The sequence below is a fragment of the Venturia canescens genome, chromosome 7 (assembly GCF_019457755.1).
Source record: "Venturia canescens isolate UGA chromosome 7, ASM1945775v1, whole genome shotgun sequence".
NCBI classification, from domain to species: Eukaryota; Metazoa; Arthropoda; class Insecta; order Hymenoptera; family Ichneumonidae; genus Venturia; species Venturia canescens.
In genome coordinates this window covers 7,613,264-7,635,879 of record NC_057427.1, presented here as the reverse complement: position 1 = coordinate 7,635,879, position 22,616 = coordinate 7,613,264, and the positions used below count along the sequence as shown (strand labels likewise).

The window sequence follows — 22,616 nt, the reverse complement described above, 5'->3', positions numbered from 1 at the left end:
CGAGCACTCAGGCTGCCTGTCAATTCAACGAGTTCCGGCTGTCACTCATTTCGATTCTGCTTTCGCTATTTACGGATCCGCAAAAAGTGCTGGCTGCCCGGGCGTTTAAAAGTTATACTCGAAAGTGCTACTGCGGGCCAAGAGAGCCCCGGACCTCTCGTCAGTATCGCGCGCGGTTGATTCGTTGGGACGTGTGGGATTGTTGAAAGAGCTTATGAATTACGCGGACGCGTGCCAAAATCATGCAAAAGTGTTTTTTTGACGTGCCATTTCCCGCAGATTTTTCCTCCCTCTAAACTACAATCGAATTCCCCCTCGCATGCTTTTATTGCGGGCGACTGAGGCTGCCAAGAACTCCGCAGAGGCGATGGCGAAATTTGGAAGAAAACTGAGCTCCCACCAGAAGCAAAATTCACCCTAGTTCGTTTTTCTTTCACTCTTTTCACTCCGATATTCCAGCAATGGGGACGTTACGTTTATAACTGTGTAGAGAGAATCCGAAATTCAGGGGATTTCTGATATTCTCCATTTCCCATTCCGACCGTGGCGCGTGGCATCGACCTCGTCGCTTCCACTTCCGATGAGAAGAAGCACTTTCGATTCGGCAACCTCCGAAACTGTCTTGTGCAAGGCTCCCCTTCTGTCTCACTTTTCTCTCCCTTTTTATTCCTTCTCTGCTCCTCACGAAGCGGATTATAGGAATAAAAGTCGCGTATCCGTATTACCTAATAGCTTATTTAGTGACCTCATACACATTTTTCTCCGTCGACATCGCGTTTTTACGTCAAAAAGCTCCATCCATTTTCGAGCATCCTGAGAGCAATAGGAAACGGAACTTCCACCGCGCAGGGAGCTTAAATTCGTTTAGAAAGGTTGACGACTTTTTACCTCACTAAGTTCATTTAATGTTGAAACAAAAATGCATTTCCCCATTTAATTAACCTCCCAATTAGCCTCTCAAGAGAAAAGCAGAGGGAATAATGAAAAACCTGAACGTCGTTAGCTGCGGCATCCCGATTCATATCGATCTAGAATCTGGTATGGGCGAATTACAAAGGTGATTGTACCAACGTAAAGCCAGGAAGCGACGTTGAGGTTTTGTATTTCCTTTTGTTCCTTGACAAATCGGTATAGTTATATTGGGGGGGATAGTAAATCGAGGGTGTACGAGAAAATACGCGCTCAGTGATAATTGGCTCAGGAGGATCGCTCGACGATACAAAGAACGTGGGACAATGGCGGAAGAGAGTTTCGCTAGCATGCTGCGGCCACTGCAAGTGCCGAGGAGGTAAAGGAACGGTCAGAGCGCCGAGGATCCTTCGTCCTTTTCAAGAATTGTTCGAAATTATACTTATGCGTATATATGCGCCTATGCGAAGCTCTTTCGTGATCTCGAGGATTTCCCTGGAGGATTCAAGCAGCAAGTTGAGCTCTGTGCACGAGCAGGCTCATTCTCATTCATTGGTTCCCAATTATTTCTCCACAAAGCGAGGGAGTTATGAACTCTCTAATTGTGGGCTGTTCGCACCAAACATATCCTCCTTCCGTTCCGCCCTTTCTCTCGCACAACTCTGGAGATGCGATGAATAACGCATAAAAATTAAGCGACTTACGTTTAATTATTCTCGTCCGTATATTCTCTTGAATCTTAAACTCTGTAGCTTCTGGCGAGAGATTGGAAAACTTTGTCTTCGTATCGATTTTATTTTTAATTAGAAAAATTATTATCTGCGGAGGAAGATAGTGGGAAGAAAAATGGTTGGGGAGTTGTGGAAGGAGCGCGCGACAGCTTTCGGCGTGTTTGCAGCGAGATTGGAAAGCTTTTTTCTCAAACGAGATGAAATATGGCGGCGAAAGGACTGATAAGTCTCCGGCCGTGGAGTGCCAAACATAAATCGAATCTCATTTGCACCCAGCGGATTTTCGAAGAGGGAAGAATCAACGAGGATGATTAAAAATAGCGGTCGCCCCGGCTGGTGACGATTGGCCGTGGCTCGCCTCTCTCTCATGCGAAACTCGGCCGAGATTGTTAGGCCGATTGAATCGACTCAATTAGGGAAACTCCTAATTATCATTCCAGAGGCTTGAGGCGAATGGGAAAAGAGCAAGAGGAGCTGCATAGAAACGGAGCTCTCCCGCTCTTTCTGAGTAAAGCGGTGCGGTATAGCCGATATTGGAAAACGATTCCACTTGGCGCGATGGGAATTGCTCGCCGAGTCGCAGCTTCTCCAGGATTCTTCGATCGAGACGCCCTCTGTGCGCTCGCGCGTTTCCATTGGAGACTCGGAACATGGCCTACGGCGTTGAGCAGGACGCGCCGCGCGACTCTGCCAGCGAATTAAGCCGGAGATAACGACGATCATCTATTCTCATCGCTGTTAATTGTACATTGGCTCCTCGTTTTAACGAGTACCAGCTAATTTATCGTGTCTTGTTGAACACGTTGCATTAAACCTCGAGCACCATATATCGGCTCTGAGAATACCGCAGATGAAAAGAGGATTGATTCACGATTTAAAAATTTACTTTTAACCACGCCTCGAGCAGCGAGGTCAGTATTGAGTATCCTTTCTCGGCCTCGGTTGAGGCCTTGAAGTCAGTACGACTAGCGAGTCTTGGTTGAGGCTGTTTTTTGTCTACTGCTGTCACCTTTTTTAAAGCGAAATATTCCAAATATCTTCAAAAGGTTTGATTCTCTTGATCCTGGCATTCGTGGCACGGAATTTTTTGAAAAATAATCTCAACGTGTGTCGTAATTTGAAGACACAAAGTATGACAACGAAGACCGATTGGCGGACCTTCGTTTTGACAAATGTTCCCCAGCCCACGTGTTTCGAGGGCGAAATTTTTTTGCAGAAGACAAAACGAACATTAGTTTTCGTGCATGATTGCAATCGCTGTCACGAATTGATCCTTGGCTGTAGTCTCCCATCGTGTTTTACGTTGGATAGACTCTGATAACGGCGTCCACGATCCATCACGTCTTACCACTACGTGCAGCGACGCCCACGCACGCATGCGGGAAAGTGGCGCTCTCAGCGGCGTTATCGTAGACGGAAAATTCTCTGACGAACTTTCACTCTATTTTACGCTTACAACTTCATCTTTGTCGATCTTTTAAAAAGGAAAGAAACATTCGCAGCCTTGGGCTATGGCAGAACAACTTCAAAGTTTGTCACACCGAACGAAAAAAAAATAAATACTTGGAGGAGAAAAACAAACTCCGGGAAGCAGCTTCCGTTCGTTCTCTTATTACTGAATGAGGAAGCACCGATTCTCGAGTCAGAATTAAAAATATTTTTTTCTTCCCCTGTGTAATCATTGCGCAAGATCAAATCGCACACTTGAAAAGGTCAGTATGAAAACTGGCTTGCAGTAATGCGGCAAAAAGTTGATAAAACCTTCGAAGATTAATGCTGCTCGAGTCTGTCAGGGACATTGGGTTAGTGAAGCAGAAAAAAATGAAACCGAGCAAGTTATGCGAGTTCTTAGAATAATTTTTGAGCGCTCTGGCCCAAGCGAGTGAGCAGCGGTCTCGATATAAGGATCCGCAATATTTTCATGAGCGACTCAATGCTGAAACGAGCGTCGGGGTCAATAGCTGTTTGCCTAAGGATCGGAGATGCGAGAGCGTAAGAAAAAGAGGAGAGAAAAAAAATGGGATGAGCTGCAACATCCGCAGGGGGCTACTCAGAGACCAAGTTTGAAGGCTTGACTGCTGTTGTGCCTCTTTGGATGGACGTGCACGAAGCCTGGAAGCTCGCTGGGACGGGCGAAAACGAGGATGAGGAATGGAAGGAGCGCGCAGGGCTTGATGGCTCTTAAAAAAACTAGGAAGTTTTGATATGGTACGCCTGGCGAGGCTACCAGGCGATCATATTCCCACTTTTCTCTCTCCATCTCGCCTCGCTCTCATTCAAGCTGGTCTCTGCACCGGCGCATCGTTCGCAAATAATTTATACGCTATAACCCTGTGGAAAAGTTTTCAAGGATCAACCGGATAGTAATCCGGGGGTATGGCTCTACGAAACACTCTCCCTCGCGGCAAGTGGCCTCGTTTGAAGAATTTTCCACGATTTTGGTAAAGCTTGTAGCGCTTGGCGCTCCGGTGCTGGTGCTTGAAAATTTTGGCCTCGGAGCACGAAACGAGGCACTGAATTAGGGGGTAGAGGTTATATGGGTGAAGAGGAGATCCTCGAGAATCGCTTGGCGCAACGTCATAGCACCGCTACTTTCCCGAATATTTCTACAGACTTATCCAAGGAGAGCAGTCGTTTCGGCGTTGGAGCGATTGTTGAAATACGCGGCTGTACACACACTCGTATACCTGCACAGTTTTATTTACAGGGTATAAAGTAAACGGGGGGGCTACGAAGCGTACAAATGTAACATAATGAAAGAAAGTTTAAACCTATTACCTTTGCTTCTCTATACAAAATTCGCGTTAAACGAAATAAATGAGGCCCGATAACTGTTTCATTCAAATCTCTGCTCCCTCCGTACACATCCCTTCGCGTCCGTGACTCACAGTTTCGCTCATTTTTAGAGCAGAGCTCGATTCATGCACCAGCACGCTTCCAAATCAAGGGACTAAAAAAATGTCGTTTCGTTGCGTTGGCCCAGATTTTCTAGGGCTCTTTTCTCGCCTCCTGATTGCAAGCTCCCAGTACTGTGTCAATATAAGACAACGTCAAAATAACATTGCTAAAAGTAACGTAGTGTCGATACAACACGAGCAAAAATAACACAGCACCGATATAAAAAATGTTAAAAATGACATGACGTCAAAATAAGATTGATTTTATCGTCATTATCGATATCATCATAATGAATATTGTAGGTCCACTTTCGTGTTCAATAATCGACGAAAATGGAATCGGTACACGTGCACTCGATCGGGCGTGTGTTCGGAACACTTTATCGGACATCTTCCCCGTACACTTATTACGTGTTGTTATAGCTCGTTGTTATTTTTGTTTTCTGTTATGTTCATTGCATGTTATTTTTGTTCTGTGTTATTTATGTTGCTCGTTATTTTTTTACGGTATTTTGCCTCGAGTTATTTTGACGTTATGTTACAAACTCCCTCGATCGCGTACACCTTCCCAGATGTGTAGAAACACTAACGAAAATCTAAGGTGTTTCCGTTGCAACGAGAATCGCACTGAAGTTAAAAAGCGGTCAAAGTTATTCCGATCACATATCGCAGTGAAAAAAGGACCCTCGGAAATTGACCAGCTGACTCGGGCTTACGGAATAAGATTTTATTTCATTGTACACGACTACGCAGGGGCGAAGTAGTTTCGGTGCAACAACCAACAACGGAGGACCATTGTGATTGTATACCGCTCTCGAAAAAAAGGTCACAGCAGATTCTTCTCGAATCAGGAGAAAATCCATTAGTTATACGGCTCGAAGGGGAGCACACAAAAAAATCCAATCCGCAAAAGCTCCGTCGGCACAAGCGAATCGAGTCGAGGGACAAAAGTACTTTCTATATCGTCGGATCGAGGAAGCAGCGGTACAAAGCTTCCCATATAGGACTAAGTTTTGGGCTCGCTGGTAAAGAGCAGACGGAACCGACACCTTGATAACGCTGGAAAATTAATAGAGGTCCGAGGACCGGCAAGCTACCGGTATTCATTCTTCGGAGGACAGCTTTGTGCGCGAAGGACACTCCTTCCTTGCAACTTCATTCGCGTATCCTCTCGCTGTCCTCCCCTTTCGCTTTATGCACATGGAACTTTCATCCTAACCGCCGGATAAACTCATGAAACGTAACTTCGGAAAGGCGCTGTACGGTTGAACCTGCATGCTCGAGTTCCGCAGCGTCCACTTCTCCAACCTTCCAATTTGCTTATTTATGTTTCAACTATTGGAAAGTCGGTTCCGTGGAGTCATTAGCTCTCGAATTCCTATTAACGGACCGACACGGAAATCGTGAGTAACGAGAGCTGCGCCGATGAATATGAAACACGAGTTAGTTGAGGGCCGCGGAGAGTCGAAAAAGATCCCCACCGGCGTGCTTTATCGCTCAACTTTTTTCTTCTAAAGCTCCAGATAAGAAGCACTTCCGGCTCGTACTTTTTGACCTGGGCTTCCAACGGAACTGCAGCTTCCAATTCTTCTTTCAAATACTTTCGGAGCTTTCAGAATCGAAGTTCATGACAATGACGCGGCCTATCTGCAAAGAAACGGCTCGACCGAGAGTCTGCGGATTGTGAAAATCCTGGAAATCTATCCTCCGGCTCTTTAGCTCCGGAAAGTGAAGAAGGGAAATAATTTTTTGAATAATTTATATGTCAGAGTACGAGCCTTGTGTATGAAGAGCAAAGAAGAATATATGACGAGGAATCCTATCGATTATTCAAAGGTGCCTCGTTATTCACAAGACGATGTATTATTCGAGGAGTCTCGCAGCGCGTGGAGTGCCTGTCACGAGCGTTTTAAGCCTCCAAGTTTCCTCGAGTTTCCGTTTCCGCTTCACACGTGTATGTAGTACGTACACGAAGAAATTCAAATCCATTCAATCTCGTTATCGTCGCGTGAATTTCAAGGCAGTTTTCGTGATATGCATTGCGTTGGTAAACATGCAGAAATGCGACTCTCCGAGGGGCATTTTGGTGTCTGATCACAGGGAAAGGATTTCAATGGTGGAGCAAATCACACGAATCTCTCGAGGCGACGATCGATCGGGGTGCTCAGGAAAGAATTTTTTTTATTATTTTCTTTTTTTTTTCACTCGCTCCTCGCCATCCACGTCTAATAAAGAGTGGCATATTGGACATTACGTGACTTCGGAGGTTAAATTTTCCTCGGATGAAACTAGCAACTTTTCAAATAACTTGTGAACGGGCCGAGGATCGTGAATAAAGCCGTTAGCATGCAAAAGATCTGGATAAATTTGAGAGAGACGCGTCAATCTCGGCCCGGAGCTTGGCTTCGTCCTGCTCTTTCGAAATTGCTCCAAAGGTATGAAAAAGCTGTGGAATCGCTTTGTTGAAACGTTCCTTTAACTCGCGTTACTTTTTCATCGCGCGTTCGTTCAATATGTTCGATACTCGTTAGAAACGAAATCGAGGAAAAAAGTTGATGTAAACTTGCGGGCAGAAAAACCACGGCAGTGCACCTTTAAATCTCCTTTATTAAAGTATATAAATTCGATAATGCAAATACCCTCCCGCGTTTTTAATTAACGTTGAAATATCGCAACAGGCTGGAGCACCGAGTCTTTTGGAACGGAGGCGTTCTCCAATCTATATAAATATTTTCTCCCGGCCTGATTCGAGAGCAAAAGAAAATCAGTGAGCACGGGTTTCCAGAAGAAACTTGCCCTGTACCTCGATCACAAAAAACCTCGAAAAGACCAAATTCCGGGCGGCTTTCTTCACACGCAAGACAAGACACTTTGTATACAGCAATTTCTTGCATTATGCCAGATGCTAATTTCGCTAACGCACACAGCAGATCGCTCACGAGGAATTCCAACGTGCTTAAGCTCCGAAGAGACCCTACAGCTATCCGCGTCGGTCCACATCCCATGGAAAATTTTACAAAATGGATTTTTTGATGTTGAAAATAAACGTGAAAAACACAAAAAGAATTGGAATAAAATATACGAGAATGAATGTGATCGCATTCGTTTGGTGAATGGTGCTATCGAAAAATGAGTTTCTTCATTCGGTTACGCTTTTAAGATTGACCTATCGCAGCAGCTAGTCAAGAGACACCCTATTATTTTGAAAACTTGAAATTAGCTATAGATGATGGATTTATATATTATTTTATTAGTACTACAAAAGTCCATGATTTTTCAAGTGTGCGTCCTGATGATTTATGGAACATAATTCATTATGAAGTTTCTCAATGTCATTCTGATTTTACTCACATCGTCTAATCGGCTTGATCAGAAACATTTTTTTCAAACAAATTTACTTTTCCTAGCACTCTGTTTCTCGGATAAGAACCCTCAATTCTACTATTCGATGAAAACAGTTCGATAGTTCACATGTTTGAATCATTCACAATTCGAATGTTATTCGAGGTTATGCAGAGTTGCCACCTCCACGCAGCCAGAGCGGTAGTGACAGAAGACGACGAGACACCACGTAGTTACTCGACTAAATTGAAGATTTTTATTTTTATTGTTCGGCAAACCTCTTTTTTTATTAAAAAATGATCCTTATCATTTTTTTCACATTTGAGAATTTGTTTTAAAAACGTATCTAATCGGGGAAATTATTTATTCGTGGCTCAAATCTCTGTTGGAACGCCGTCTCCATAAGCTGTGTGTTAAATTTCGAAATTTTATCGATTATTTATCGTTATAACTAGTCGGTGATGCACCCAAAAATTTGACACGTGTTTTCCTGCGCACTTTAACTATTAAAAAAAATATATGACGTTTGTATCTAATAATAAAGAAGTCCATGGCGTGGTCTTTTTTAGATGAAATTTAGCAAGATGACAAGTCAATTTACTTTTCATTTTGTCTGGATCCTAAACTTTTTCTCGAAAGATTCTCACTTCCCGAAGCATTTTAGCAGTAAAAGAATCGCAATTTGTTCAAGAAAAGTTTCTCAGCTCATTCGTAGCTGGAGAAATTAGAAAGTGGAAGCGAGTCGATTGAAAATTCTTCAAGTTCTGAGAATGCTGTTTTAGGACGAGCACGCACCTTCAAAGTTTCGAATGAACTGAAACACAACTGGGAGAGCACGAAGAGCTTAGAATAAACAGCTGAGGCACTTTCATTAAATTTTGAACGTCTCAAAGTTCGAACGAAAAACCGCATGTTTCAAGAAATTTCTTCGTCGTTCGTCCCCCTGAAATAAATAGTCGATATTTTATTCACTGAATTATTCCTTCGGTCGAGCTCAGAGTCACCGTTTCAACTGTCAATTCGTGAATTTATTCCAGCAACTCTTCCGCTATAAAAAATGCTTTCCAAGTTTATTTCTCCGTCGATAAAATTTATGCTCACTCTGCTCGGCGGGAGTGTAAGCAAGATCTGATATCCAGTAGTGCTCGTCGGCCGGATAAACTTTTCAGTGAATATTAAAATACGTGCTCGAGCGTTTGTAAGACAACCGGGCTTCCTGAGTGATCCTGTGCAAAGAGAGTGGCAGTCTCGAAGGAGGAACGGTTGGAAACGGTCTAAGCGAGGGGCTCCGTTGCGTCGTTTGGTTTAGGCTCGCACGTTCTCGCAGCGGCGTCGTATCCCGCGAGACTGCGATAAGACCTCGCTTACACACTCGGATGGGAAGCGGCTCACATGCACGCATGTAAATGTCTCCTCTCAGCGGCAACTAATAAATAGTGTATGTATCGAGTGTATTTACCTGTACGAAGTGTGGAGTCTCGGGATGTGTTCTAGTCGCGTTGAAACTTGATACCGAAATTCCGTGCCGGAAGTCGAGTCAACTTGAGGGTCGAGGGGGCATAGAGAACGGCGGGCAAAGGAGGTTTACACGTGTCTCTGGCAGGCGCGCGATTTCCGAACGGATGACCTTATTAACACTGCGGAAATTGGCATCGGTAGCTCCCTCCCCCGTCCCTTAAAACTATGTTTCAATACAAAGTTCGCCCGTCGGGGGTGGGGCGGGGAGTTTGCGATCGCTTGCCGGGCGTCATCGAACTTTGTGGATCGCGTGTGCGCGCCCAAGCTGCTGCGTCCTCGTATTATATATTCATTGGGCATAATTTCTGGTGCGGTATACGAGAAGCCGAAACATTTCTCTCAGAGCGATGTTGGGACAGATGCGAAATTTGGTTGATCGGCTGGCTGCTGCACCTCGCGTTACCAGCGGAACGTGCCGGGAGAGACGACGCTCGTATGAAGAGAAGCTCCGTGTGTTGTGGCAACTGGGCAAAAGTTTTTGGAGCATTGGACACGCCGGTGCGGCGATAGGTGTGAGTAAGAGTCGCAAACGAGAGACCATGATCGAGAGCTTTCCAAAAGGTCTCGAGTTCGCTCGGCACACACATATTTAACGTGTCTCTAGCGTCGCCCCTGCCTCTGTATCCGTGTATTCGCACGGCTCGAGAAGTTTCACAGCGTTTGGAAAACAAGATTACAGTTTGCTCGCCCGGCCAATGGCCCATAGGGGAAAAGGTGACTTGCGGAAGCACCGACCAAAATCCGCGATCCACACCTGAACACCGCGGGGAACCAGAAGGCCCCGCACACTACTCCGGCTTATACGGTTTATCGAAGAAAAGGGACGAGGGACGAGCCGCTGCTGCGAGAGTACAGGGATGGATGGAACTCGAGGCTCGGAGCGAACCGAACCGAGCCCCGGTCCCAGGTGCTCGTCTAAGCCGCTCTCGCGGTTATAACTTCCTCTGCTCTCGACCTCCACACAGATATTCCATGCGCATATCGCTAGTGGGATGAATATAATGCACGTGGATCGAGAGCTTTTGAACGCTCGCGAGTATCGATGTTTTCCCAAATACGAACAAGCCCGTCTCGTTACCGAGCTTTGGCCCCGTGGGATCACGAGCGCTTCGTATTTTCAGACCTCTTTTTTGAAAATGTGAAAAAAGTCGGAATTCCGGGTGCGACACGGGCACGTGTGCAAATTCTGGTAGGCGTTTTAGCCCGCGCTTCGACGCTGTCGCTATTCCAACATTGTGACGAGAGAACAAGAATTCTTACGGGAACGAAACTTTGGCCAGCAAGCGAAAGGGATAAAGTTGCGGAACTCCGGCGACCAGCAAAGGGCCGTTGAAACGACGACGGAGGATGAAAAGAGAAGAGAAAATACGGATCCAATAAATACGTTTATTACATACAGACATTACTTCGGAGCGGAAGCTGGGAGAAACGAGAGCGAAGCCATCAGACATGTTCACCTCTCTCTTTCCCTCTTTTCGATTCTTTCAAAGTGACGAAAGCCCAGAGCACTTCGAGCATAGTTCTCTCACTTTTTTCTATCCCTTTTCTACTGTCGTTCTTCGCTCCCTATTTCGCTCAACAAACGAGACTACTGGATAAAAAAGGAGGGAGCGGAGGCCGCGAGGGGGACGGAGAACCGGAGGACGGCAATGGCGCTTATTGGTCCGGTGTATGTCCAACGAGGAGAGGCTCGCTCTTGTACGAGAGCCGTTACAGGCTGACAGCGGGGATGAGGACTCGACTCTAACTTTCTTTTTTCTTATTCATTTTTTTTGCGTACTTTCCAATAGTTCGTCCACCTGCTTTACACGTTCAAAGAAAAGTTGGGGGGGCGCGGAGCGCAGTCGGAAAGCTCCGGAAACCGATTCTTCCAAATTATCGGAGAAGTGACGGAGAATCGCGTAAATTCAGCGCTCCTCGCAGACCGTACGAAAGCCAGTGGGAACGAGAAGGAGAGAAAGAGAAAATAAGTTGCGGTTCCCCGTCGATAAAGGGGCTTGGAATAAACGAGTTAAAGTTTGCAAAATTTTCCGAAGAAAAGAATACTTCTCCACGTTCCTCGCCTCGCGCGCGCGCGGCCCTCGCGCACTTTTTTCTTCGATTCGACCACCGACACGCTGTGCGACTCATATTTTATGGAAATAAAACTTTTCACGGGTCAGAGACTCACTAAATCGAGGCTTACACGAAGAGAATTGTCAAGTTGCACCGTATTCTCGAACCGCTATTGTTTTCATCTCCGGTTGCACCGTGCAGTGTCAACATTTTATTTATTACGAATTGTCGACTTTTCAGGCTTATAAAACAAGTTTAGACGCTTTTTTTTAAATCGTCTCAACCTCCGTGAAATACGAATTCGTTCCTCGTCCCCATGACACTCGTTCGAACGTCATATTTCCAGTTCCCGGAGTCAGATTGACAAAAAAGTGACGTAGTACGTTCGCACGCCCTTTCTTTTCGACGAAGAATCACGGGGAGAGACTTTTATATGAACATCTGGGATAAATACATAGAAATACTTGAATTTTGATGCCAAGAGCAATTATCTCAAATGTTACTATGCAGGACAAGCAAAATTTAGGTCTGTGACATTCTTGCATCGAACGATGTATAAAAACAGTAATTTTTCGTATAAAAGTCTCTCCGTGAAGGAGACAGCGCGTTTGCAATTGATTTCTCGGGCTCTCTGTTGCATTTGTGCAAAATAGCACGTCACTGCACAGACGCAGGGGCTTTCCATGCACCTTTTAGAGAAGTTTTCTCGAGGAAGGGGTGATCACTTTTCGATCCGTACTACGTGAAGTGAATTTTGCACAATATCAGTGAACCTCGACGATCCTCCGTTCTCTGTCCCCGCATCTTTCTCTCTTGCTCTCGCACTTACACTGAGAATTCCACGGAGAATGGGTGAAATTCGATTGCTGCGAGCAGGGTGTGTCGAAGCGTATTCGAATAGACATACTCGTGAGAAAAATATCGATACGATAAATCCCCCTTCGACGGTGTCCGGCACTGACGTGTGCATGGATCCCAACGAATAATTACTCGCTCCAATAAGAATGGAAAAGAAATAAATAACCGAGGACACTCACTGGCATCGCTGTGCCCCCGTGAATATATATGTAAAGACGAGATGAAATTTGCGCATTTAGAAAACGTCTCACGTACTTCGAACATAAGATGATCAGAATTTCCCATAGAGGAAATCAAGCTCATTATTCATTTGTCAGCTCGAACCGTTCTTGGCTCCGAACCCATGCACCGAAGCCTCTGTTTCATCCAGAGTTTCGATGTAAAAGAATTAAACGAGAGGATCGATACAAATATTTTGGAGAATATAATAATTCGTTTATAAACTCAATTTAAATTGAGTTCCACTGAACAACAGACGACGAAATCCCTCAGAATCTCAATTGAGCATCCTGCATATTGCGTTATCAACGACGATTCGCGAGTGCGAGTGACAAATTATTTTAAGAAATGCATCCTTAATGTTCTGGATTTTGAGGTAAAGTCAAAATTTCGAAGGCAACGAGATTTCAAAGTAGAATTTTCGACCATCGTTTTTAAGTGGAAAATCAGTAGAAACGTAACTCCGAACTAGAGACACTTTGAACGTCCGACGAGCAAAGTTTCAGTACAGAAAGTAAAAACAGCGCGTTCGGTGTGGTTGGTTCGAAAAAAGAGAAAAGGCTTTTGCCTCTGGTATCAGGGCTATGAGGGAAATTCGGGTTAACATTTACCTTACAAAAGTTTCCATGTATGACAAAATACTCGAGGAATGACGGAGGTAAATATTGGTCGAGGGAAGTTGTCGGGTGCTCGCGGCGCACCAGGTCGCGCACTCGTTTGTGAATAAAGGTAAGACAAATAGTCTGAACTCACTCTCATCGCTGATGTATATGGGGGTCCATGTGAGTTGAGAGTGCGCACGAGGGAGAGCCGCTATGAGGAATCCGCTAATCCACAATCTGCAAAACGCCATGGCGAACGTCCACCTGCGAGACTGTGCTCGCTTCGCGCTCGCTCCTTTCGAGCTTCTCGAGCTCCACATGTCTCTCGATTCCACCCGGTTACACTTTGGCCGCTCTCACCAATTCCTCAGAATCATTCTGCTGAGAATTTTCGAGGCCGCGTTAATTCTCGTCCCCTGAAATTTTTCTGCGCGAGTTCTCTCTTCAATCGCCTTCCGGAAGTTGAGGCTGTGCGAGGGTGTCGCAGACATCGGCCTTTATTCGTTCCTTGAAGAGAAAAATTAGTTTTTTTTAGTGAGAGGTCGAGGCAAGAACGAGGGAGGTTCGAGCTTCGACTTTGCGTTTTCCTTAAATAAACGAATAATCCCCGATCCTCTTGTGAAAATGCGCGGGAAGCCGCCTTTTTACTTGCTCATTCAACTTGAACTTGGATCCCAGAGAAAATGAATGTCACGCGTGCGTGTGTAACGAACTGACCGCATTTTTATAATTAAAACGAATCACCAAATGAGACTGTCAAAGAGTGAAATATTTTTCAGCCAATTAGCAAGGGATTGTGATACCGAATGAAATTTTAAGGGGCCCCTTTCCATCCGCTGGGATTCAAGGCCTTCGGATTACCTTCGTTCGTGTACGCTCGATTGAGTGCTCTCTCTCCTCTCCCTCGCAGCCGGCAGGTCAGGGGGCTTGCGCATTCGACGACATCATTGCCAACGACCTCATCGGGTCTCGATGGAGTTCTCAGCTTTTCTCAGCAGCCCGGGTCAGAATATCTTCATTCATAAGAAAACTGGAATAAATAAAATGGAGAAAAAATCAGCATTAAAAACCGTTTCAAAGTACAGAGAAAGAGTGAAAAACGAGGAATTCGACATCGAATTTTTCACATTACGTTAGTCGAAACTTTTCGGTTTCCGTAAAACCGAGAAAATTGGAAGCTTCGTACGCGGGTCTGCCAGGCCACACGTGGATGTTCGATGGTTAAATAAGTAAAAAAGGATCCCACTGGTGTTGTTTAGCATGAAGGAAAAGAGTTTAGGAGCAATTTAAAGCCAATTTAAAATCCATTGGTGAGAGGAGAAGGTGCTATGTGCATGTATAAAGAGAGAAAGGAAAGGACGAAGCACAACGCTGGGAGGTTGAGAGGGTGTCAAGGGCGTAGAGCGAGCGTCGGTTGAGACGCCGGGGGCGTTAATTATACGATGCAATTATCGCTAGTTTCGTCCCATAAAACAACCCGGGGATGAGCGGTTCAGTATATAAATATAGCTGATTACACAAGAGACTGAGGGAATATCGAAAGTTCGTTCTCCATCCGTTTACGCCTGGCGCGGTGAGCGAATGGAGCGAATGCGCGCCGGGAGTTAGAGACCACGCGGGGCTAGATCGTGGCAAAGCTCCTGGTAGGTCGCGCCTTTTGATACGCGTAGGAGCTAAATTACACGCGAAAAGAGATCGTATAATGGAATCGACGACGAAATCTCTCGCGCAACGTGCCCTCTGAGCTTTTTTTTCTTGCTACTCCGAATAATGAATTTTCAGAGGTTTCATAAAGCAACGAGACTTCGATAGTTTCGGTTCCTCCAAAAACTCGGACGAAAACAGCCCGAGCGTGTTCACCGTTCAAAAGGTATTTTCCTACTCATCCTCCGGCTGTTTAGGAAGCGAAACAAAACAAGCGGATTCCGTGTCTCTCTAATCTGCCAGCGAGAGGGGAAGGCGCGGCCTCGAGAAAACCGAGACCTCGTCAGATGCAGGCTCGCTTAATAGCCCGACGTCTATATGCGTATATCTGTGCGCCTACGCGGTCCATAGTTTCCGGGAGCCTGAGCTACTATATCATGCCCAGAAACAGACACTCCGTTTTAGGTAGTGAGGAATCGGAGCAAGAGTATGCTAAAGGCGGATGTAAATGCATGGTTAAGTTTACCAAACAAGGCAGAGTAACTGTTTCAAGATAATTAGTTCATTCTGTCGAGCTGTACATCTCCCACTACTTACGATCCTCGCAACAGCTTCCGTTTCTCCTCGTGTCTGAACGAGTCCGTGTGTGTGTGTGTGTGTGTGTGTGAGTGTGTGGCGCATCCATTAGCTTGCCTCCAAATCGGATAACAGCCTTTTGCACATCGCAATAGACTCGGGCCGCATACAGAGGGGAAGAAAATGTCCGCTCTATAGCTCGCTCGCCCCCGAGCGTTCTTACTTTTGAAAAGTCCGACAACGGACACGCACTCCGCTATTGCTTCGTGGACAGCAAACAAAGTATTAGCTTCAAAGAAAACTGCTAGGAATTCCCTCCACGAAGCAATCGTGTAAAAATACCTTCCATTGTATCCCTCGACATGGAAAATCCGTAAAAAGTCGAGCTCGTGTACTCGTGTTTGAATTCGTAGAATTCAAACTGAAATTACGCTCGCTGGAGCTGCAGTCAAAATATTTTCATGTTTTGGCTAAGGACTCGCTTAAACAGGATACGAAATTTCGTGTTTATCGGTTTTCGAATAAACATGAATATTCAACGTTACACGCTTTTTTTATTGAAACGATTCACTCGTCAATTGGGATTTTTGCGCTCATCGAAATTACGCGCGTCAACGATCGATCAACGCTTTACTGCGTGCATTCTTCATCAGGTAGGCGCGCAGTGCAATTTCGTTTCGGGAAATCATTCTTTTTCGATTAATAAAAGCGCTTTGAAAGCTTTGATATTACTATTTTCCGCGCGTTTTCGAGGATAAAAGCTTTTATTGTGTGCTCAAAATGAGTTTTTGAAGCGTGCTTCCGATGCGATATTCTTTATTAAGGATCCATATTCGTGAAATATTCTCGCCTATTATGGAATTTCACAGTAACAAGTTCCTCCGGGCTTTTTGCTCCAGCAACTAAAACCCTTTATTTTTATCATCGCGGCTGAAAATATCGAGTAAATCGGTGCCTCGTGTCGTGCTTGGCTGAGCAGAAGGAAGGAATGAAAATTCGCAGTATCTGCGATCACGAGCTCGTGAAATAGCCATCGAAATAGCTATCGATCGATGGCAAAATCAACAGAGTTGCGGGGGAGAATAATCGAAGTACTTAAAATCACGGAGAACTGAAAATTCTGAATTCCACGTCGTCAAAATAAAAAATGGATTGGCCTCCGAACTAGAAACCTCGTGACTTTTTCTCAACGAATTTATCCTCACTCAAAAGCATTGACGCAGAGCTTAGCTCTCATCGGGTTTTCAAGCTTTTGATCCAAAGGTCCCCTCACGAAGAGAAACAAAAGGCAGAGAGCGAGAGAGAGATTGATTGATTGAATGTATATTTGCCCTGGACAATGTCCTTAGGGCTAAAAATCAAAGAAAAGTTATATACATGCGTAACAATATGGTAAAGATAAAGTCTAACAGAAAGTAAACTATGAAATATACAGTGAAGTATATAAAATATAGTATAAAACATAACATTGATAACAAAAAAATGGAGAACTATGGTAGCTTCGATTTTAGTTAATCATAGTAAAACATTTTTATTAGAGTCTATTTGGGTCTTCCAATTCAAAGAGGTATGAAAAGAGGCGTGCTTTCAAAATGCTAAGAGACGGAGATGCTCGGATATTGTGTGGCAGTGAATGCCAAAAATAGATTGAAGTCAAAACAAAAGAGTTTCTAAAGGTTGCCGTCCGGTGCAATGGGATATGAAAGATGTCAGGTGAATGACGTCTCACCGCTCCCTGAGAGAGATTTGCTGGTTGGTAAAGATCTGATAAATAAGAAGGTGCTTGCTTATTAATAATACGAAACATGAGAATGCCAATGAAATACAATCTCCTTGATTTGACAGTTAACCATCCCAATTGTCTCCTAAAAGGCGTTATATGTTCATCTCTTTTAAGATTAAAAATGAAGCGAATGCCGCTATTAAGTAACACATCTAATTTTTTGTTTAATTTTTGCGAAAGATCATTATATACCGTGCAACAATAGTCGATGGGGGGAAACAAGAGAGCTGTGATTAGCATAATTTTGTTCTGAGGTGATAGAATTCTTCTGTGATATCGTAATCGGTACAGCACCTGGTTTACTTTACTGGAGATACCGTTGACGTGTTTATTCCAGGACAAATTCGCAGACATAGTAATGCCCAGATTACGCACATCACTGACATACGGAAGAGAGACACCATTTACTTCAATAGACGGCAGTACGTTGTAGTTTAGTCGACCTATGAACTTACTGCTGCCAAATATAATCACCTTGGATTTAGTGAGATTTAATTTTAGGCCATTGTCAGTCGCATATTTGGAAATTGCTCGAACATCATTAGCAACAAGGTCCAGTTCATCAACGATATTAGCTGGAAAACAGCTACGATAAATTTGTGTGTCATCGGCAAACGTTAAGTGTTTGCAATGAGTGAGAATAGTGCCAATATCATTGATAAACAGGGAGAAGAGCATGGGTCCTAAAACAGAGCCTTGAGGCACTCCAGATGTTGTCTGAGCCCAGTTCGAGCAATTACCAGCATCGTCGATACACGCCTGAGTTCTGCCATTTAGATAGGAATGAAAAAATCGTATAACCTCATCAGGAAATCCAAAGTTCCGAAGTTTGATCAGCAGTTTGTCATGTGGTACCGTGTCAAACGCTTTACTGAAATCAAATAGGATGAGTATGGTTATTTTCCTGTTATCTACTGCTTCCCTAATGTCATGACTCAGTCGTAAGAGTGCTGTCTGAGTGCTGTACCCAGTACGATATGCAGATTGCGCAGGATCCAGTAAATCATGCTTAGTAACAAACGAGAAAATTTGGTCAAAAATTGCACGTTCAAACAATTTAGAAATCTCACAGAGATTTGCTATAGGTCTCGTATCAGCTGGCGAGGATGGAGGATTCGACTTAATGAGCGGCCGTATATATGCCCTTTTCCAAGTAGGTGGAAAAAAGCAGAGGCGGAGACAATTGTTAAAGATGGTGGCAAGCACAGGTAAAATACTTGATAAACCCTTTCTCAAGGCAAACGGCGAGACAAGATCCGGACCAGTTGACAGAGACCAAGTCATTTTTGACATAATTTGTTTATGTAGTACATTAACCGTGATCCCGACAAATTGAAAAACAGGCCTATTTGCATTTACAGGAATAAGAGAATTTAGAAGGGAGTTGATATTGTAAGGTGAAGCAATACTAGATACTTGAGCGTAATATGTGTTCAGTATTTCTGGCGAGAAATAAGTAAACGGAGAACATGTGTTTGACCTGACTAAGCCCAGATGCGAGAGTTCTCGCCACAATGCTGATGGGTTATTAGAAGAGGATAATCTTTGATAGTAATACTCATTTTTGATTTGCTTGATATATACAGATAGTTCATTTCTGACTTGTTTGTAAATCGCCATAGCTAGTACATTTCCGGAGCGTTTTGCTCGTTTGTACAGTGTGTTTTTTAGTTTAATACGAGCTTTAAGTTCATTTGTCAACCATGGTGCAATTTTTCTGCTAGAGGTGAAGGTACATAGTGGTGCATGAGCATCCATAGATTTAATTATTTGGCTATTTAAACATAGAACAAATTTTTCAAGATCTATAGTGGATGTACAAGCCATGGAAGAAGAAAGGTTGTTTGCAATAACAAATTCATTCAATGTAGCAGCATATTCAGAATCGTTAAAATGTCGTACTGTGCGTCGAGTGATGACTCGCTTAGTGATAATATCAGAAGGGAAGTCATACGTAATTTTTATGAGATCATGGCCTGCTATAAAAGGTGCTGGAGATTTGGTAAAAGTGCGGATTTTGATGAGATTATCAACTATGAAAACATCAAGGCAAGAGTCGGAGTTATTAGTATGGTGTGTCGCTTGTGAGTCAACAATATGTAGCGCTTGACTATGAACCAGTTCTCGTAAATAGGTTGCTTCAAAATTGTCACTCAGCAAATTACAGTTTAAGTCGCCACAGATAATTATGTTTTCATAAAAAGGAGAAAAGCGCTGAAATTCTTCGACGAAGATATTGAATAGCAGTCCTTTAGGTCTTCTATACATCGAGATAAAAAGAAGGGTAGTATCGGAGGACGTACGAATATCGAGTATTAAATATTCTGGAGCATTCGAAAATTGTGAAGGTGATCGTGCTAAGATTTTTGCTTTAAGTGATTCGTGAACAAAACAAGCCACGCCACCACCCAGTTTCCCCTCTCTATCATTACGTATTAGAGTATAATTGTCTAGCTTAATTAGCTCATCAGGAATGCGCAAATGCAACCATGATTCTGATATTGAAATAATGTGTGAGAAATTAAATGAGAAGTGGGCTTTGATTAGATCTAAGTGACTCAGTAAAGAATTAGCATTTAAATGAGTTATAATTAGTGACTTAGAGTTTTGTTTGGAATCTTCATTTCCTGTCGGAGATGTTGGTGGTGATCGTGATGATCGTGATGATGAAGGCTCAGCATGAAGTCAGATGATCTTGTCCAATTCGTTTTCGCTGTTGATCGTGATGATGTCCGAGGCATCTGACTTGCGGGCATATACGCCGCGAGAGGTGCCCCAAGAATGTTTCCAGCCTCTAGCTTTGGTGACAGAGCGAACTTTTTCCAGCAGATGAAGAATATTTGGTGGCAAGAATTCTTTGATCGTGATGAATCCATTTGTGTTTAGAGAGAAAACTTCTCTCACCGACAGCACCTTTTTTTCACGCTTTTTGATCATAATATGATCACGAACTGCAGGTGATTTTAAGCAGACGAGAAAAGGTGCCGAGTGAGATTGAGATTGAGTCGTTTGTCTCTCACCAATAGGAACCGCAGATTTTTTTGAGAGACTGCGCACACTAGCAATATCAGGAATAAATTCCGGCACTCCTAGGGCGGTTAAAACCTTTTCAACCATTTTTTTCGGTGAATCATCAAGGGTGGTTGGTAGATTTCGGACAATAAGGCCGGGAGAGTGCATCTGTGAATTCAAGTTTGCAACTTCGTTTGAGATTTGTGTAACCGTCGATTTCAATTTCAAGTTTTCAGCAACGATATTGTTCGTCCGATCATCCAATGTTGTGACGTTGGTTTGCAAACTCGAGATCGAATTTGACATGATGGTTTGCGAGGCAGCCAGATTTGAGACTTCAGAGCGAAGTTGGGAAATGTCTTGAACAACGGTGTTTAGGGTTCCTGAAAGCGATTCAAATCGGTTTGCCATGAGGTTTTGAAATGACACCAAATTTGAGTTTATTTGACTCATGTTACTCTGGAGTGTTCTAAGAACTTCATCCAGCGTTTCATTTGAAGTAGATTGGAGATCGAGAACATTTGTGCACGGTTGAGTAGAGGGTGTCGATAGACAACACGGTCCACATTTGAAACTGTTAAGCGATTCATTGCTTTGGAGATCGACTTCAAATTCCGCAGAGGCGCAATTTATATGAAAAGTACGTTTGCAAGTCCCCGTACATACAATGATTTCATTTTTTGCTTGTTTGCCACATATTGGGCAACTTTTTCTGGTCATGGTGCCAATTTTTTAGTGAAAGGGAGGTACAACGATTTACACGGACTTGTATTGTACACGTGCGCGGCGAATGTGTCGATACGATAGACTCAAGAATAATCGAGTTTATCGATAGAAGGTAAAGTAGATCGGACAGGGTTTCGTCCGTGATGGTGGCAACCTTCAAAGCACAGTAGAACGCGCGACGGTAGCCGTACTAGGAACTTTGATCGATGACGTGGATCGATATCGATGATGTGATGTGATAATGAGAAATGATACTGACAGATGTAGGTTATGTATTACGAGAAATTATGAAAAGATGCACTACACACTGAAAGTTATGAATAAATAATGGTAGCTGCTGGCACATCACATACATTAATAAGAATTAACAGTTTCACTTGTATCGTAAATGTTGAGAAGTTAGTGAGTGTAATTTTCACTTCAAGTATCACTGGTAATCGTTGTAACAGTCACAGACTTCAACGGGTTTTCCACTGGTGTGATGGAAGACGACAATGATTGAAAAGTATAAATTATTCACAACAAACAATATGTATCACAGAAATTAATATTTCAGATTGTTAACGACCACTAGCACTTTACAGGTAAACTTTATCTAACTTAAAATATGACGAATAATACATGAAAATATAACTTTAAGATTGACAGAAAATTTTTCACACTTTCTCAGCTCAGAGAGAGAGAGAGAGAGAGACGCCCAGACCACAGGGTTCGATCGCTTCGTTTGGCACCCGAGTTGCTCGTCCGGTGTGCACGGTGCAGGTAAACCTAAAGCCACTAATAGTTTCTCATGGACGCGAGCAGGCAGTGCATCGAAGTACAGTACATCGAGTCGTAGTAGCAGCAGCGTAAAATAATTAATGGTACGGTTGATGGGTGTCGGGTGTCGGGGACAATTATACTCGCGACTCCGGTGACGAGGAATAACACACGCGCGGATCGCGTACATCTCGTTGCCAACACAAGTAACTATAGATTCGAACAAATATCCCCTTGATTGTACATGATTTTTCATCGGGTCTGGTACTTTGTACGAACGCGCGATCGCACCGATACCGCAACGAATTAATTTCCGATAGAGCCTCAAGGGATTCCTGTCGAGCCTGAATACATATTGAGTTTACTAGAAAACCGGTTGAAATTCGAAAACCAGAAAATAAATACCGAAACGGGTTTCGCGTCGAGCTTACAGTTTCGAACGGAACGAGCTCGCTCGGCGCTACACACGGGGCATTGTCCAAACATGGAAAAAGCTTCCGCTCTGTGTAAAACGAGAAAACAAAATAGTCATAACAGTAAATTCATTATTATACAACAATGTTTGCGTTCACGTAGTATACCAATTGATCAAATATTGTACAAATCGGATATTCTCGCGACAATATTTGCCTGTGGAACACGCTCGGGTTAATGAATTTATTCGGTAATGCAGAGAAGACGAGAAGAAGCGCGCCCGGTGATAAATAGTCGTGGTGAACGAGCGATCACAGAAAAAGTGTGTATAAAAAGTCGATAAAGTTATTGAGGGCTCAACGCAATAAATATGGAAATAAATTGCTATCTGCTCGGCTTTCATTAGCATTCGATAATGTCCGAGATTATGCGGAGAAAAATCTCGTTCGAGATTATTAAAAACGTAATAAAGTTTCGTGTCGATGATAAAAGTATATCAATTAAAATATTCATTATATATTCGAGCGCGCTCGTTCATTCGCGTTTTTAACGTACGTTTTTTCATCCCTTT

The 22,616-nt window shown here is 43.6% G+C and overlaps 1 protein-coding gene across 3 annotated transcripts in view; it reads right to left on the bottom strand.

Moving 5' to 3' along the window:
• LOC122414158 (uncharacterized) overlaps positions 1-22,616 on the bottom strand; it is a 109,263-nt gene that overhangs the window by 65,254 nt on the left and 21,393 nt on the right. The window contains exons 1-3 of one of the 3 annotated variants that reach the window (XM_043425094.1): positions 21,226-21,562; positions 13,993-14,161; positions 13,283-13,638 (exon numbers count right to left, since the gene is read on the bottom strand). In XM_043425094.1, coding sequence (XP_043281029.1) covers positions 13,283-13,451 — 169 coding nt within the window. In that variant the 5' untranslated portion in view covers positions 13,452-13,638; positions 13,993-14,161; positions 21,226-21,562. Of the gene's footprint in view, positions 1-13,282; positions 13,639-13,992; positions 14,162-17,428; positions 17,534-21,225; positions 21,563-22,616 lie in introns of those variants that run through there. The other 2 variants (XM_043425095.1, XM_043425093.1) reach the window with 2 other exon arrangements.